This window comes from Crinia signifera, chromosome 7 (genome assembly GCF_055691185.1).
Source record: "Crinia signifera chromosome 7, ASM5569118v1, whole genome shotgun sequence".
Taxonomy (NCBI): Eukaryota; Metazoa; Chordata; class Amphibia; order Anura; family Myobatrachidae; genus Crinia; species Crinia signifera.
In genome coordinates, this window is record NC_139223.1 from 170,431,224 (window position 1) to 170,449,708 (window position 18,485).

The following is an 18,485-nucleotide window of genomic DNA, read 5'->3' on the forward strand; positions in this document are numbered from 1 at the left end:
ATCGCACCTTATTGCATTTTTCAAATTCGCATTTTCCTGGAAGAATTTGACTTCATTTAATGAGATGCAAATTTGCGGCAAAAAAATGCGTTACGGTGCGATTTTCAGTCATGAAAATGTGCGAATTTGAGGACATGTGCGATTTTTGGGACATGGTAATGTGTGTTTTATATTTTTTTTTTAAACGGAGCGGGATCCCCCATATTTCTGAAACCAGCCCCAAACTCTTGTTTCTGGCGCGTTATTGTATTTTCTTTTTGTACCATTATGTTTATTTTTGGAATGGGCCCTTCCCTGTTTATCGCTGCAAGAACCAGTTATGTATAGGACACCTGTGTATACATTAACCATTATATACATATTTTGGTATATATATCTTAAACCTAAAGAAGACTGAATAAGACTATTGCGCCAACTGGACTAAGCGCCAAGATATATATTTCTTTTTCTGTGTAGCAGGACTTACCTTGGTGCAGGCTCCTGTGGTCGTCTCGCAGACAGTGAGAATGGAGATGTTCTGCAGGCGGTTTAACCACCTGACGACTGTCCGCGTGTTACTGATCCACTTCACCATAGTTATATAATAATCTCTGAGGGGGAGAAACCAGGAGTAAGCGGGGGGATGTGTCACATGGGGAGAAAGCAGCGGAATACACGTGTGTCAGTCAGGTCTGCTAAGAACAGCAATACTAACCACCGTCCTCACCGGGCTCTGTCTTCTCCTTCACACCAAGATTTAGCAATAAATGAGTCTACTGTTGGCATCTGACCTTTACAGTCTAGCAGGGCTACACAATGGGCCTGATTCAGATCTGCTCTAGGGGCTACTAATTCGCAGCCCAAGGTTCGCAGGTTGATTGACAGTGTTTTCGTGGAGTTCCAAAGAAAACGCATGCCTTGCCCGGCTATTGGGAGGGTGAGTCACTGATGTCAGCAGCGACCTCCTTCTTCCCATGGCCACCAGTTTGCGTACGGCCAGTGATAAAAAAAATAGCATGATTTTATTGCAGGGAGGCCTCACGCACATGCGAAGTCAACAGATATTCGCTTGCCTGCAAAATCGGAGCTGTGTGATCAGGTCTGAATAACCCCCAATGTTCAGTCAACTCTTATTATAAAAAGTATAATACAGCCAAGGTTTATTCACCTGGATCGCAGGCTCTCGGGCGGCATCAGCTCTAAGGTATGTGTGGGCCCATACAGATTGGCCACAAATAGTTTCACGGTGGGATTTGTCTGACCGGCCTACAAGAAAGAGACAGACAGTTACTGTACATCCACAGAACATGTCATAGGAACGATGAGGTGTGTTATTTATTATCCCGCGTCTCTTACTCCCGTAGTGCACTGTGTTATTTATTATCCCCCGTCTCTTACTCCCATAGTGCACTGTGTTATTTATTTTCCCGTGTCTCTTACTCCCGTAGTGCACCTTGTTATTTATTATCCCGCGTCTCTTATTCCCGTAGTGCACTGTGTTATTTATTATCCCGTGTCTCTTACTCCCGTAGTGCACCGTGTTATTTATTATCCCGCGTCTCTTACTCCCATAGTGCACTGTGTTATTTATTATCCCGCATCTCTTACTCCCGTAGTGCACTGTGTTATTTATTATCCCGCGTCTCTTACTGCCATAGTGCACTATGTTATTTATTATCCCACGTCTCTTAATCCCGTCATGCACTGTGTTATTTATTATCCTGCGTCTCTTACTCCCGTAGTGCACTGTGTTATGTATTATCCTGAGTCTCTTACTCCTGTAGTACACTGTGTTATTTATTATCCCGTGTCTACTCCCGTAGTGCACTGTGTTATTTATTATCCTGAGTCTCTTACTCCCGTCGTGCATGGTGTTCTTTATTATCCCGCATCTTTTACTCCCGTAGTGCACTGTGTTATTTATTATCCTGAGTCTCTTGCTCCCATAGTGCATTGTGTTATTTATTATCCTACGTCTCTTACTCCCATAGTGCACTGTGTTATTTATTATCCCTCGTCTCTTACTGCTGTAGTGCAATGTGTTATTTATTATCCCTCATCTCTAACTCTCGTAGTGCAATGTGTTATTTATTATCCTGCATCTCTTATGCACGTCATGCACTGTTATTTATTATCCTGCGTCTCTTACTCCCGTAGTGCACTGTTATTTATTAACCTGAGTCTCTTACTCCCGTAGTGCACTGTGTTATTTATTATCCCGCATCTCTTACTCCTGTAGTGCACTGTGTTATTTATTATCCCGCGTCTCTTACTCCCGTAGTGCACTGTGTTATTTATTATCCCGCATCTCTTACTCCCGTAGTGCACTGTGTTATTTATTATCCCGCATCTCTTACTGCCATAGTGCACTATGTTATTTATTATCCCACGTCTCTTAATCCCGTCATGCACTGTGTTATTTATTATCCTGCGTCTCTTACTCCCGTAGTGCACTGTGTTATGTATTATCCTGAGTCTCTTACTCCTGTAGTACACTGTGTTATTTATTATCCTGCGTCTCTTACTCCCGTAGTGCACTGTGTTATTTATTATCCTGCGTCTCTTTCTCCAGTAGTGCACTGTGTTATTTATTATCCCTCGTCTCTTACTGCTGTAGTGCACTGTGTTATTTATTATCCCTCGTCTCTTACTCTCGTAGTACAATGTGTTATTTATTATCCTGAATCTCTTATGCCCGTCATGCACTGTGTTATTTATTATCCCGCGTCTCTTACTCCCGTAGTGCACTGTGTTATTTATTATCCTAAGGCTCTTACTCCTGTAGTGCACTGTGTTATTTATTATCCCACGTCTCTTACTCCCGTAGTGCACTGTGTTATTTATTATCCTGCATCTCTTATTCCCGTTGTGCACTGTGTTATTTATTATCCTGCGTCTCTTACTCCTGTAATGCACGGTGTTATTTATTATCCCGCATCTCTTACTCCCGTAGTGCACTGTTATTTATTATCCTGAGTCTCTTACTCCCGGAGTGCACTGTGTTATTTATTATCCTGAGTCTCTTACTCTCATAGTCACTGTGTTATTTATTATCCCGTGTCTCTTACTCCCGTAGTGCACTGTGTTATTTATTATCCTGCATCTCTTACTCCCGTAGTACACTGTGTTATTTATTATCCCGCGTCTCTTACTCCAGTAGTGCACTGTTTTATTTATTATCCCGTGTCTCTTACTCCCGTAGTGCACTGTGTTATTTATTATCCTGCGTCTCTTACTCCCGTAGTGCACTGTGTTATTTATTATCCTGCGTCTCTTACTCCTGTAGTGCACTGTGTTATTTATTATCCTGTATCTCTTACTCCCGTAGTGCACTGTGTTATTTATTATCCCGCGTCTCTTACTCCAGTAGTGCACTGTGTTATTTATTATCCCGTGTCTCTTACTACCGTAGTGCACTGTGTTATTTATTATCCTGTATCTCTTACTCCCGTAGTGCACTGTGTTATTTATTATCCTGAGTCTCTTACTCCCGTCGTGCACTGTGTTATTTATTATCCTGAGTCTCTTACTCCCGTCGTGCACTGTGTTATTTATTAACCTACATCTCTTATGCCTGTAGTGCACTTATTATGTATTATCCCTCGTCTTACTCCCGTAGTGCACTGTGTTATCTCTTTTCCCGCATCCCTCCCCCATTATGAATTGAGTAACATGTCCCTACACAATGTTCTCTGTATGTTCCTGTCCTGTAGATAAAGAGAATGTGTTATTACCTTGGGATATGGAAACTGCTTTCCTGGGGGATACAAGCTGCCAGTATACTGTGGAATGATCATATTAGGCACCAAGCTGTCATTTATCATGAGGAACGCCAGCCTCTCGCCATCGGGGGACCACCAGTGAGCCACATGGGTGTGCAGCAGCTCCTCTGAAAGAAATGCTTCAGTTTTATTATCCTGCATTGTGCGTTACATAGAAGATTACTGATATAGGAAGAGTCTTCTGGCAGCTTCCAAGTACATAATTCCCAGTCCTTGTCCGGCTGCGGCCATCGAAAATACTCTACATGCACTGGAGAAGAGAAGCGCACATGGAACACAGTACACGGTCGTCCTCAGGGGCAGATATAATACACACACACACAGGATTTCCCCATTCTTTTAATTGAAAATCCCTGGTCAACCCTAACCCCCTACTTAGCTTCCTGCTATCACTGCAATACCCACAGGCCACTCCATGGGCCTAATTCAACACCATTCGGAACGGGGCAAATTCGGCCCTGTTCCGATGGTGGGGGGTCTGCCCATATTTGCACATGCGCAGACCCCGGCAACTGTCTTCCGACAATCCACAGCCGACTGCTCACATCCAGCACTCACTAACTGAGCACACTCACCTACACTGACTTCTCACACCCAGCACTCACTAATTGAGCACACTCACCTACACTGACTGCTCGCACCTAGCACTCTCTAATTGAGCACACTCACCTACACTGATTGCTCGCACCTAGCACTCTCTAATTGAGCACACTCACCTACACTGATTGCTCACACCCAGCACTCACTAACTGAGCACACTCAACTACACTGTCTGCTCATACTCAGCACTCACTAACTGAGCACACTCACCTACACTGTCTGTTCACACTCAGCACTCACTAACTGAGCACACTCACCTACACTGACTGCTCACACCCAGCACTCACTAACTGAGCACACTCACCTACACTGACTGCTCGCACCCAGCACTCACTAACTGACACACTCACCTACACTGACTGCTCGCACCCAGCACTCACTAACTGAGCACACTCACCTACACTGTCTGCTCACACCCAGCACTCACTAACTGAGCACATTCACCTACACTGACTGCTCACACCCAGCACTCACTAACTGAGCACACTCACCTACACTAACTACTCGCACCAAGCACTCTCTAATTGAGCACACTCACCTACACTGACTGCTCACACCCAGCACTCACTAACTGAGCACACTCACCTACACTGACTGCTCACTCTCAGCACTCACTAACTGAGCACACTCACCTACACTGACTGCTCACACTCAGCACTCACTAACTGAGCACACTCACCTACACTGACTGCTCACACCCAGCACTCACTAACTGAGCACACTCACCTACACTGACTGCTCATACTCAGCACTCACTAATTGAGCACACTCACCTACACTGTTCACACTCAGCACTCACTAACTGAGCACACTCACCTACACTGACTGCTCACACCCAGCACTCACTAACTGAGCACACTCACCTACACTGACTGCTCACACTCAGCACTCACTAACTGAGCACACTCACCTACACTGACTGCTCACACCCAGCACTCACTAACTGAGCACACTCACCTACACTGACTGCTCGCACCCAGCACTCATTCTGCTGTATAGATCACTCTTCTGTTTGCGGAGGGTAATATAATAAGACAGTGCTGTGCGTATGCAGCAGTCTGACCACTGGCTGTACGTAGAGCCCTATATTACTTTATGACTCACTTATGAAGAACTTCTCTGACATGATAAATAGCGCCAGGGACACTGGAACTGGCAGCGAATTATCTTGCTGACGGCACCAAAATTGAAAGAAAAATGATTGTTGTCACAGCAGAACTTTGATCCTATCGATCACGAACAAGCGCTTTAATAGAAGGTCACAGGGGTTCCCGAGTGTCAGCTTCTAGGTCGCTGTTCATGGACTGCAGAGAGATTGAAAGTGAAGTGAGAAGATTTAGCTTACCCTCGTAAAGCCAGTCGGCGAGTCCATTGTAAATTATCCCCTCTTTCCCAGATGATGTCAGCCGTAAGGAGCTGCTCTTCACATCCGGCCGGTAATATATGTTATTCTCAAAGATAAAGATCTAGAAGGAAGGTTATCATATAAAAAGGGGGCATTCTCCAATAGTAATAATAATAATGATGATAACACATATTTAAGGTCACCCTCCTGCTTAGGACACGGCTGCTCCTCCCCTCCCTGCTCCAGGGTGGAGCAGACCGAAATGACTCCAGTATGCACTAGTACCCTCCACATAATCAGTGAAGGCGCATATAATAATTGTACCCATTGCCACCAACTGCCATTACAAACGGATTCAGTATGAAATCCCGGCAGTCGGGATCCCGACTTTCAAAATCCCGACGCCGGAATCCCGACCGCCGAAATCCCGACAAGGGGGGGACGTGGATCTCCCCACCTGCCGGGCTCGCTGCGCTCGCCACGCAGCGGGCCCGGTGCCTCGCTACGCTCGGCACGCTAATTTATTCTCCCTCCAGGGGTGTCGTGAACACCCACTGAGGGAGAAAGTGTTGGGATTTCGGCGGTCGGGATTTCGGCGGTCGGGATTCCGGCGTCGGGATTCTGAACGCCGGGATCCCGGCCGCCGGGATTTTAACTGCATCCCTTACAAACTGACTCACTGCCAGTGGGCGTGGCTCCCTTATTTGAAATTTGAACTGTGCTGTAGCCCCGCCTCTGGAGCCGCCACTGATTATACTCCATATAACACCCAGCGTAATGTATAATATACAACGATACTACAAATGACCCACCATACTGTATACATCCCACACCGTGCTATACAGTATATCGCACATCATACTATGCCCTAAAGAGAATAGGCCCTAAAAAAAAAAGTCTGCGTTTTTACCGCATTTTCGAATGCACAAAAACCCCCGCGCCGGGGTACCGCTGAAGGCCGTGTCGCATGGGCTTCTCTCCGCAGCGCTGTGTGACTAAACCGTCATGGATCCCATGCCGGCACGCCCAGCAACCGGCACTGTCACTCTACACATGCACAGAGAGACTCCCGGGACTCGATACATTATGTTAGCGCATACGTGATTATTATGGATGCGGTAGCCGGCGAATGCCAGTGATGTGGGGGTGGCGGATATTACGGCCTCCCCCCTCTATATCACCCATCATACTATATATATCACCCATCATAATGCACATTTCAGTCTACACATGCAGTTATAGACACAGTACAAAGTTGGGTACATTCCAATGTCATATAAATAAAAACCATTTAGCACAATCACGCGGATACAGATAGCTGGTGTCAGAGTGATACTAAGGTCATAGTAGTACAAATCCCCAGGTATCAGGGGATGTGCTGACATTGCTACCACTAGAATAGAGTAGCAGCATGTAGTGAAACCCACAATGTTTGTCGCTAACAGTATGTCAGCCTCCTAGGTCAGCGACAGTAAACATGTCATTGTCATGGACTGGCCTGCTTCCAGACACCCAGCCAGTCACTGATTGCAGGCCTTCCCTCTCAATCAGAATCCTCACCAGACCCCAGCTGACTCAGCCTCAGGCTAGTGATGACATCATACCTCGCTCAGGTGTTACTACTGATGACTCATGCAGGGAAGAAGAGCTCAGTCGCTTCTCCGGTGCAGGAATATCTACTGTATCAATGGTCATCCGTTTTCTTTGACTGATTGGCCTGTTGACCAATCAAAAGGGTTTAAGGGTGTCAGGGGTGGAGCTATGCTACGTATCCCGGCACCAAAAACATCGGTTTTGCTATGCCATTGATGGAGGGAACCCATCTGGTTCTCCCCCATCGATGGCAAAAAGTATTCGACATCGACCATAAACCATCAATGATTTCGAATCATCCATGGTCGATGACCGTCCCTATATCCTCTTGCAGAGACACCTGGTGAAGTCTGGTGGGGGTCTTAGATGCGCTCTGTCAGTCCCTCCATTGGTTACCTGTATTCTACCGTATTCAATAGAAACCCCTTTTACTTACTCCCAAGGCCATAATCCAAACTACACCAAGTTTCATCTCTTCTCACAAGATCTACATTCCCTCATTACCTGCTCCCAATCACAATTGCAGGACTTTCTCTGTGCTGCACACACTGTGGAATGCCCTCCCATGCACAACAAGACTCTCCTCTAGTCTCCAACCCTTCAAGCTTTCCCTGAAAACTCACCTCTTAGCGGCTTACATTCCAGAACCGCCCACGTAACCTTCATTCACTCCCCTATCCAATTACATCCCCACTGTACAGTCCACACATATCCTCACTTATTTTATTTTAACCCTTTCTCATCCTCCTGCCAACATTGATGGGTCACCGTATCATACAGCCCACCAATAGCCTTTGCAATCTGGTGGACCATTATGCAATGGATAGCACCTATCCTTGTGTATCACACTCATATTTCCCTATAGAGTGTAAGCTTATGAGCAGGGCCCTTCTTCCTCTATGTCTGTCTGTTATTACACAGTCCTGTTCTGTCACTGTTGTTCCAATCGTAAAGCACAACAGAATTTGATACTGTATATATTTTCTAATGAAACAGGGTTAGTTCCACCGGAGAGTGCTACATTTCTTTAACTGCCCTGTAAAGGTTTAAGGAGACTTCCAGCCTCAGAGAGGGTGCTTTACAGCCAGGTAAGAGAACCTGGTTCGCTGTGAAGCCAGGAATGGATCTTTGAGGTGTGCTTGGGGGAGAGAGACGGACAGGCTCTCATGCATACGGCTCCGGTCCAGATTTTCAGACCTGCACAGCCACAGATGGCATAATTGCAGTAGATTTAGGGGAAAATTTACTAAGTATACGAAATTTCGTATTCGTATTCTTAATACGAATGAATACGACAGCATTTAGCTGTTTCAGCCATATGCAAAGTCGTGTTCCGGAGGGGAGTTTACAAAGCAGTCAAATACGACTGCTTTGTAACCCTCCGATGGCGTAACCATTCATATTAGCGGCCGTATAAAACCCTATTTGCCGGGTTCCCTGGTTTTTTATTACCAGCCCCGGCTCTTTCAGCCTGGTGCTGGTTATGGCTGTAGGGGGAACCCCACGCCATTTTTTTCAATTATTTTTTAATTTTTAATTTTATTTTTACATTGAAGGCTGCAAAAACGACAGTAAAATAAAGTGTATTTTCCTGCCATATTTGGCACGCCATTCGCCGGCGTTTTACTCCAATTAGCAGCCGTAAATCAGGAATCACCCTTCTTTCTAACAGTGATTTCTGTCGTATTGATTCAATGGTGTATTCATTCGTATTTGTAAATACAAATACGAATGTTCCATCAATACGAAAATTCATATTTTGGGCATAGTAAATGCCCAAAATACGAATACGCCCCCCAAAAATCATATTTTCGCATGAAAATACGATTTTTTTTCACGAATTCATCTTAGTAAATTTCCCCCTTAAGCTCTCCTGTTGATTGTGCTGATGCCTGGTAGGGGCCAGTTAGTAGGCCTAAGTATTTCAAGACACTGTGCACACGGAGCACTGCATGGACAAATATCTTTCTTTGATTTTATATATATATATATATATATATATATATATATATATATATATATATATATATGTATATATATATATATATATACTGCATAAATGCCTCATTATACTGTACTATCCCCCACATACACAGTGACAGCATTGTGTACTATTTCAGGACCGACTTCTTGTACATTGTTCCCAAGCACTATTCAATTACCGGCTGAAGCTTCCAGTGCAGAGAGTCAGCCAGCTAATGAGGCTCTCGGCTGCATCGTGGCTGATTGCAATTAGCGCAGATTACCCAGATTCCTTTCCAGTGTTTTGGCAGATAATTGAAAATCTCTCCGGTAGCCCAGGCACCCGGCATTGTGTGAGGCTGACTTCGTATTCTCCGCTCTCGGCCTAATGATTCCTAACCTCTCAGTCATGACGATAAGAAAATAAATTGAAAAAGGCACCAGGTGTAACGTGGATGAGCCTCCTATCTGGCAGCAAGTGCCTGACATATTTTGTGCAGCCAAGAATCCTCATCCGTCAGCTCCGGAGAAGCAGCCGAGCTCGTCCATCCAGCAACACATTTCTTGCATAATTCCCGCACCATTACTGCATTTTATATCCTGGCTACGTACGGAATCATCTCTCAGCGCATCCACCTGGCCGGCTTGGAACCTCGTCCCAAATCTGCCACCTTTCACCACTTGACGGATCGCTAATGTGAGCTACACGCTATTTACAGAGAATGAGAATCTCTCTCCTCTCTGTGGTTTGAATAAAATGATATAAGAAAATGAAAGGTCAGGAATTGAGTGTTCAGTTACAATAAAGAATCGTCCTCGGAGAGACATGAGGCATCTCCGCAGCCTGGCAGGAGACACATTGCTCTGTATAATGACCCAGTGGGTTGCGTACTATTCCATTGGCGGATGAAAGGGTCCTGCATTGTCGCTGGCAGTGCCCCATGATTGACAGGCTGCGGACGTTTGGGGGATGAGCGGGGGGAAGGCTGCCGGGGACTGTTCTGTTCCCGGCAGAGGAGTATTGGCGGTCATTCTGTGTAATTGTAAGATTACGCCGATGCTGCAAACGGTATAGCACTTTCTGCCATATAAGGGGTGATTCAGAGACGGGTGCAATTAGCACAGCAGCAGCAATGCAAAAATATGGCTAAAGCCGCAGGAGTTGTATGAAGAAAAAGGCGCCTCTTGCCAGGATCGCAGATGCCAGCGCTGCAAACAGAAACGCAGCATCGGATCACCGGCGTTCCGCAGATATATGTTGCACTTACTGTAGCTCCGACCATTAAAAAAAAATAATAATAATTATAGAAAGGGAGGATTGTAAACCAATAATGCACCCAGTTTTTACATCTTATTTATCAAGAACCTTCTAGAACAGTGATTTTCAACATTTTTACCTTGCGGCACACTAAATAAGATTTAAAAAATTGCCAAGGCACACCATGAGATCCCCACAGAGCAAAATACATTGGCCCCCACAGAAAATCAAAAACAAAAAACTATTGGCCCCATATAAAAAAAACACTGGTCCATACAGGTAACAAAAATAAAATACAATGGCCCATTACATGAAAAGAAGAGACCAGTAAATAACAGTTGAACTGGTGGTGGCTGTGAACTGGTTTGGGATCTCTAGATCTGGGGGCACACTTGAGAACAGCTCAAGGCACACTAGTGTGCCACGGCATAGTGGTTGAGAAACACTGTTCTAGAAGATAATAGAATCTAACTGGTTGATAATAGAATCTAACCTGTGCTCAAGCATGGATATCACTAAAATGCACCTAAGAGCTTTGTCATTTAATGACATTATCTTGTAAATCACCCTTATTGTCACACCCAGGGCCTTCCGACACATCCTCCTATATTTAAAGCACACATTTCACTAAAAAGGTGTCATACCCAGGATTCAAACCCATGAACTTTCCTATTGCAGTCAGACACCTTACTGACAGAGCTATTTTCTCAAGTATGTGCCGTTAAAATAAGTAGTGTGCGACAAAAGGTGTTTAGGGACACGGCAGCCAACTGATTCTGGGGTTAAAGAGGAGACACTTGCAAGTGAGATTGATTCAAAGAGAAAATGGACATCGATCTACTCTCCCTGACATGCTTCTACAGAAGTCGGTAAGTTCCGTATGATGCAAATGTTACCTATAGGAGTTACATGCAAGGCGCCGGTGTGAAACGACGTTATGTAGCCTTGTGTTAAACTAGTCACAGACAGTTTCCTAGCAATGAACCGGTAGCCAAAGGCAACTCAAACTTCAAAGCGATTTCTGCAAAATCTCATTATAGTGTAAAATCCGAAGAAAAAAAGATTTTCCTTTGAGGAATAAACCATTTGTAATGAATTTTACAGAAAATAAACATTAGGAGGATGTGCTTCAATCATAACATAGTCATAAAGAACCTGAAATTTGTTGCCATTCATCGTCTCGCAATAACTTTTGATGTACGGAATATTTCTGGAAAGTGCGATTTGGCTGAGAAGGAACATAAGGAAATATTGAATTGCAGGTTGGCAAGATGCATCGAAGGGTTTGAGTGTTGAGTAGATTGAATTACATTATGCAAAAGCCGTCGTTGCCTTCTACCTGGCTGATTATCAACGCTGCAAAGCAATTATGGCAGAGCTGCCGGCATTTATATACAGTTTCCAGGGAGGAATTTCGCCCGAGAAAGGTTCATTTATGTGAAAATTAGCACCAACGGATGGGCGCTGACTAGTGATCTTCCTTCAGTCTGGACTATCGACCGAGACAATGGACAATTTTTCAACTAAGTAAGTAAGTACTATGTAAGTATTGCAGTCATGTCGCAGAAGTGGTCGCAGGCGCAGATGCGCAATTGCGTACATTGGAGGCCATACTCTGTTGAAGAATCTGCTCCTGTCCTACAGACATGTCCTCATCGTTTCTGCATTCATGCCAAACAGCCAAACAGGTTACGTGAGAATCCTCTGGCATTGGGCGTCTTGTGTTGCGAATAAGACGCATTTATTTATCAAAAAAATTACGCACCCAACTTAGCAGAGCTGCACAGGACCTGGTGACTTGCTCACGTCAGGCATCTCACGGTCATCGTACTTTCAGACGCACAATGGTACACCAGGGGAAGGGTCTTTGGCGATATAGAACAAAGGCCCATATTCTGGTTCGATCGCAGCAGGGCTGTGTTCGCACGGGGACCGATGTTTTTGTACTGTGCAGGTGCATACACAGGGTGCATGCACCCATGGCGAACAGACTGCACGCACCCAGGACAGCGGGTGGGGGTGGAGATGGGCGTGGATTGGCGGGCGGCCCTATAAGCATATGGGAATGCCCAGGTCTCATGCTAATAAGGCCATGGGGCGGGTGCAGGGCGGGCAGCTGACCTCACCGGAGGTCAGCTGCACGCCCATTTCCTTCCCAGCGTGAACACATATGTGACTTCAGGATCACTTTTATAGGTGTGCACCGTCCCTATCATTCGATGGTCGCTGACCATCGAGTGATGTGGGTGGATCCCACTAGGCTGTGAATGGATGTTACTGTGCCCTAGCGAATGGGTGGCACCAGTAAACCATTCTCAAGGCGGAGTTTGGTGGACTCGTAAGGCTGCGAATTCGCAGCCTTGCGAATCAACAAGAATAACCCCCAGTCACAGACGGCAGATGCTGCTCTGTCAGCCTTAAAATCAGCCCCTTTGTGTTCTCCTCCTGCGACTGTGGGGTCTCTGGTTCCTCTGTTCAGCCACCGTAATATGCATGCTTGCAGAGGTCTGATGCTACACCACAATACGTCACATTAATGTCTAACCCTCTGAAAGCTTCAACTGACAAATATGGAGGTTTCTTATGGGACTACAAAGGATATCAGTGGTGCCCACTGGCTGACGGTGGTTCCAGATCTATCACAGAGCAATAATGTTGGTTGATGGTAAACTCTGGCGTTACGTTCCTGGAGCGTATTTCCCACATGCAGCCACTTCGGTGCACATACATGTAATATGCCTAACACACCAGGGATTACATTTCTCAGCAGTCATTGGTTAGTTACCATGGAGAGCTGAGAGGGTGATTATTCCTGATGCCGTCAATGTTCGGCTTCTAGTCTCCAGTTATTTGCCAATCAATAGGTGGGAATGAGTCTGTGCTGATGAATCAGAGGAAAGATCTATGTCACGCCGCGATGGAGATGTATATACGGCCAGTCCTAGGTGATACTGTAGATTTACATATCACTGTGTTCTCTGAAGAGGGGTCTGGCAGGAAGGTCCCCCATAAATCAGGGTAAATGGATCTGAGGTTTCACTGTAGATGATGGATTGAGCATCAGCTACAGATGCACATGGGGGCATTGGAACATTACTATTACAATCAATATTCCCTAAAATAAACATACAGTATTGTGACACTGGGCTCACAGACCTCCCCCATCAGCACCGGAATGTGTCCCCAGCGATAGCAGAGGATGGGGGAGCAGATGCTCATAGACCGTGTATGATCAAATGCTACAAAGGGAAGACCTGATTCTTGGGGCAAAGAGTCAGTCAGAAACATTGATCACGGACGGCAGGCAGAAGGAAGGTGACCCCAATCTAAAAGGAGATGACCACCGGTCAGGAGATAGAGACCCATTCTATAGGAGGAAACTTACCAGCAATAGGAGGTGACTCTCGGCTTTAGGAATAGACACTGCTTTCTAGAAGGTGACCCTCTGTCTATAGGAGGTGGCGTCTGTTTTCTAGAGGGTGACCCTCTGTCTATAGGTGGTGGTGTCTGGTTTCTAGAAGGTGACCCTCTGTCTATAGGAGGTGGCACCTGGCAAATAGAAGGTCTCCCTCTGTCTATAGGAGGTGGCACCTGGCAAATAGAAGGTCTCCCTCTGTCTGTAGGAGGTGGCACCTGGTAAATAGAAGGTCTCCCTCTGTCTGTAGGAGGTGGCACCTGGTAAATAGAAGGTCTCCCTCTGTCTATAGGAGGTGGCACCTGGTAATTAGAAGGTCTCCCTCTGTCTATAGGAGGTGGCACCTGGTAATTAGAAGGTGACCCTCTGTCTATAGGAGGTGGCACCTGATTTCTAGAAGGCGACCGTCTGTCTATAGGAGGTGGCACCTGGTAATTAGAAGGTGACCCTCTGTCTATAGGCGGTGGCACCTGATTTCTAGAAGGCGACCGTCTGTCTATAGGAGGTGGCACCTGGTAATTAGAAGGTGACCCTCTGTCTATAGGCGGTGGCACCTGATTTCTAGAAGGCGACCGTCTGTCTATAGGAGGTGGCACCTGGTAATTAGAAGGTGACCCTCTGTCTATAGGAGGTGGCACCTGGTTTCTAGAAGGCAACCGTCTGTCTATAGGAGGTGGCACCTGGTAAATAGAAGGTGACCCTCTGTCTATAGGTGGTGGCACCTGGTTATTAGAAGGTGACCCTCTGTCTATAGGCCGTGACACCTGGTAAATAGAAGGTGACCCTCTGTCTATAGGAGGTGGCACCTGATTTCTAGAACGTGACCCTCTGTCTATAGGAGGTTGCACCTGGTAAATAGAAGGTGACCCTCTGTCTATAGGAGGTTGCACCTGGTAAATAGAAGGTGACCCTCTGTCTACAGGAGGTGGCGTATGGTTTCTAGAAGGTGACCCTCTGTCTATAGGTGGTGGCACCTGATTTCTAGAAGGTGACCCTCTGTCTATAGCGGTGGCACCTGATTTATAGAAGGAGACCCTCCGTCTATAGGCAGTGACCCTCTGTCTATAAGAGGTGGATCCCGTTTTCTAGAAGGTGACCCTCTGTCTATAGGAGGTGTCACCTGGTAAATAGAAGGTGACCCTCTGTCTATAAGAGGTGTCACCTGGTAAACAGAAGGTGACCCTCTGTCTATAGGAGGTGGCGCCTGGACTATAGAAGGTGACACCTTTTTCTATAGGAGGTAACTCTAAATCTATAGGAATAGGCATAAGTTTCTAGAGGGTGACCACTGGTCTAACATAGAAGATACTGTACCAGTATATAGAAGGTCTTATCTATAGGAGTTTTACCCTTGTTTAGAAAAGAAAGATGATGACATCTAATATCCCTTTTCCACAAAGTCCCAGGCTCGAACCGGGACGAGAACCCAGTTCCAAACCAGGACAAACCCAGGACCCTTACCACCGCAGCGCCAATCCGGGTTATTCCAGGACCTGCGCCAGTGCTGCTCAGATTCCAGTTTTTATATATACCTAACCTAACACTAGTGTTACTCTGGCTGTTTGTGGGAAGGGATGGAATGGCGCCGAACAGCGTTCATGAAAGTGGAGGTGGCTATCTTGGGTAAGCTGAGGGAGACTGTCATGGCCAACACTCACACAAACGATAAGACGCGGCGTTGCAGCGGGTCATAAAAGTCAGCATCGGTTGTCTTTCTACTACAGGCGCCTACAGCGGCAGTTACATATTCTTGCATCACCCCCACATACAATGGTGCCGCTGCGATGCAGATAGCAGGCCCTTTGTCCACTTTTTCCAAATGTCGACATGTTAATATTTTATCCATGTCAACATTTTAACTGTTGACATTCTGAAGGTCCACCGAATACATTTTGACATAATGACTGCATACTTCTGCTTGCACCAAAAAGACATTGACAACAGAGTACTCCCCTTAAACGGGGACTCACACCGTACACTCTCCCCCTATATAAAAATACTTAACCCTCTAAAATCCCGTGACAACTGGCGCTACAGACAGAAATCATTGACAAAATAGTGAGGCAGCCATTTTCCCTGTGATTTGCACATGCGCAGTATAGATATCCTTGGGATAAGGAGTGAGCACCGTGTTCCTAGAGACCTGGGCATGAGCAGTAGGCTGTGGCACAAAGGCACAGGGTCTCCTGCGCTTAGTCAGGAGCATTGGTGATCGGATCTTACACATGGGCCTTCTCCTCCCTCAAACCAGCCCTGACTAGACCAGTTCTGGAAATCTGGTGGATGTAATATCTTATAGAGACATAGGCCATAATTCTGGTTCACTCGCAAAGGCAAATTCCTTCTCATATGGACAAAACCAAGGCCCTTATTCAGATCTGATTGCAGTATAAATTTACTCTCAAATTGGGCAAAACCATCCGCACTGCAGGTGGGGCAGATGTAACATGTGCAGAGTGAGTTAGATTTGTGTGAGTTATTATGTTTCTGTGCAGGGTAAATACTGGCTGCATTATATTTACACTGCAATTTAGATTTCAGTTTCAACACATCCCACCCAAATTTAAGTATCTCTACACATGTTACATCTGCCCCACCTGCAGTGCACATGGTTTTGCCCATTTTGAGAACAAATTTGTACTGCAATTAGATCTGAATAAGGGCCCATGTGCACTGCAGGTGGGGCAGATGTAACATGTGCAGAGAGAATTAGATTTGGGTGGGGTTTTACTTCAAAGTGAGATCTATATTGCAGTGTAAAAATAAAGCAGCCAGTATTTACTCTGCACAGAAACAAAACAACTCACCCAAATCTAACTCTCTGCACATGTTACATCTGCCCCACCTGCAGTGCACATGGTTTTGTCCATTTGAGAAGGAATTTGTCTTTGCGAGTGAACCAGAATAAGGGCCATAGACTGTGACAACAAATAAGAACCACTTGGCCCATCTAGTCGGCCCCTTTTCTAACCTCAAAATAAGCCCAAACCTTTCTTGATCCTAATTTCTTTCTAAAGACATCATTATGCCTATCCCATGCATGTATAAATTGCTCTAATGTCATTGGGCCTAATTCAGACCTGATCGCAGGGCACATTTTGTTAGCAAACAGGCAAAATCATGCTGCACTGCAGGTGGGGCAGATGTAACATGTGGCGAGAGTTAGATTTGGGGGAGTTATTATGTTTCTGTGCAGAGTAAATACTGACTGCCTTATTTTTACACTGATTTTAGATTTCAGTTTGAACACACCCCACCCAAATCTAACTCTCTCTCTACACCTGTTACATCTGCCCCACCTGCAGTGCAGCATGGTTTTATCCATCTGCTAACATAAAATGACCTATGATAAGGTCTCTATCACCTCTGATGGGAGACTATTACAATCAATCACAGGTGGCGTAGACCAAGCTTCATCATCATTACAGACAGCACCTTCCTCCGACCACTCTTCCAGGACCCTGCTAGAGTCAACGTAAAGGCTGCGCTCCCCCTGGAGCGCCGCTTGTAAAGGGACAGGGCAGCATTTCTGGATAGCACCAGGTTAACATATATCTCTGCATTCATATATTATTAGGTACATACAAGTACAGCTTAATAGAAATATTCCACTGCTTGGTTTTAGCTGTATTGTACATCGTACCAGCTGCATGGCATTAATGCATGTGTAAATACACAGCAGAACAATCGTCAGCACTTATCCCCACTGCAGTTCTCTGTGTATCTCGCAGAGTGGCAGCCGGAGGAATTATTTCATATTTTCATCAAAACACTTAAGCTGCAGGTATTCAGATTCAATAAAACATTATCCTGGCATGTGCTATGTGCCAAGTGGGAGGAGGGAAGAAATATCATGTAGGTCCAGTAATCCGGGGCCTGACTTTCAGCTGGAAATAGAGCAACACAGCGCAAGTAACCAAGCTGCCCTGCAAGTGCGAATACATTGTTTCCATGCAGCGTAAATGATACCTCCCAACTTTCACGGGACCGTCCTGTTTTTTTGGGGACGGTGCAGCATCCCGCCTGGGGTCAGCAGTGTCCCACAGTGGTGATGGGGAGGGGGGGCAGTTGGGTGTTCCCCCTGCTTACTGCTGCTCTGCTCAGAACCCTGGAGAGCACAGTCCAGCACCTTGGAGAGCGCAGTCCAGCACCGTGGAGAGCGCAGTCAAGCACCATGGAGAGCACAGTCCAGCACCTTGGAGAGGGCAGTCCAGCACCTTGGAAGGGGCAGTCCAGCACCTTGGAGAGGGCAGTCCAGCACCTTGGAGAGGACAGTCCAGCACCTTGGAGAGGACAGTCCAGCACCTTGGAGAGCACAGTCCATGCACACAGCATCTATTCACAGGAAGCAGAGGGACAGAGGGCGTGGCCAGCACCTCTCACAGTGCTGGCCACACCCCTATAGCGAGAAAAATGGGGGAGTGTCTTCACAATCTCACCCATCCGACAAAGCCACGTCCCCTTTTGACTGAAGCCATGCCTGGCAGGCCATGCCAGAGTCCCGACTGGGGACTTGTAAAAGTTGGAAGATATTAGTAAATAATACTGGTG

At 46.0% G+C, this 18,485-nt stretch overlaps 1 protein-coding gene across 1 annotated transcript in view; it reads right to left on the reverse strand.

Annotated features, from left to right (window-relative positions):
* The window catches only part of DPP10 (dipeptidyl peptidase like 10), a 260,103-nt gene that overhangs the window by 42,826 nt on the left and 198,792 nt on the right, over nucleotides 1-18,485 (reverse strand). Inside the window, exons 8-11 of the mRNA XM_083154339.1 lie at nucleotides 5,707-5,827; nucleotides 3,714-3,868; nucleotides 1,148-1,245; nucleotides 467-590 (exon numbers count right to left, since the gene is read on the reverse strand). Coding sequence (XP_083010465.1) covers nucleotides 467-590; nucleotides 1,148-1,245; nucleotides 3,714-3,868; nucleotides 5,707-5,827 — 498 coding nt within the window. The remainder of the gene's footprint in view (nucleotides 1-466; nucleotides 591-1,147; nucleotides 1,246-3,713; nucleotides 3,869-5,706; nucleotides 5,828-18,485) is intronic.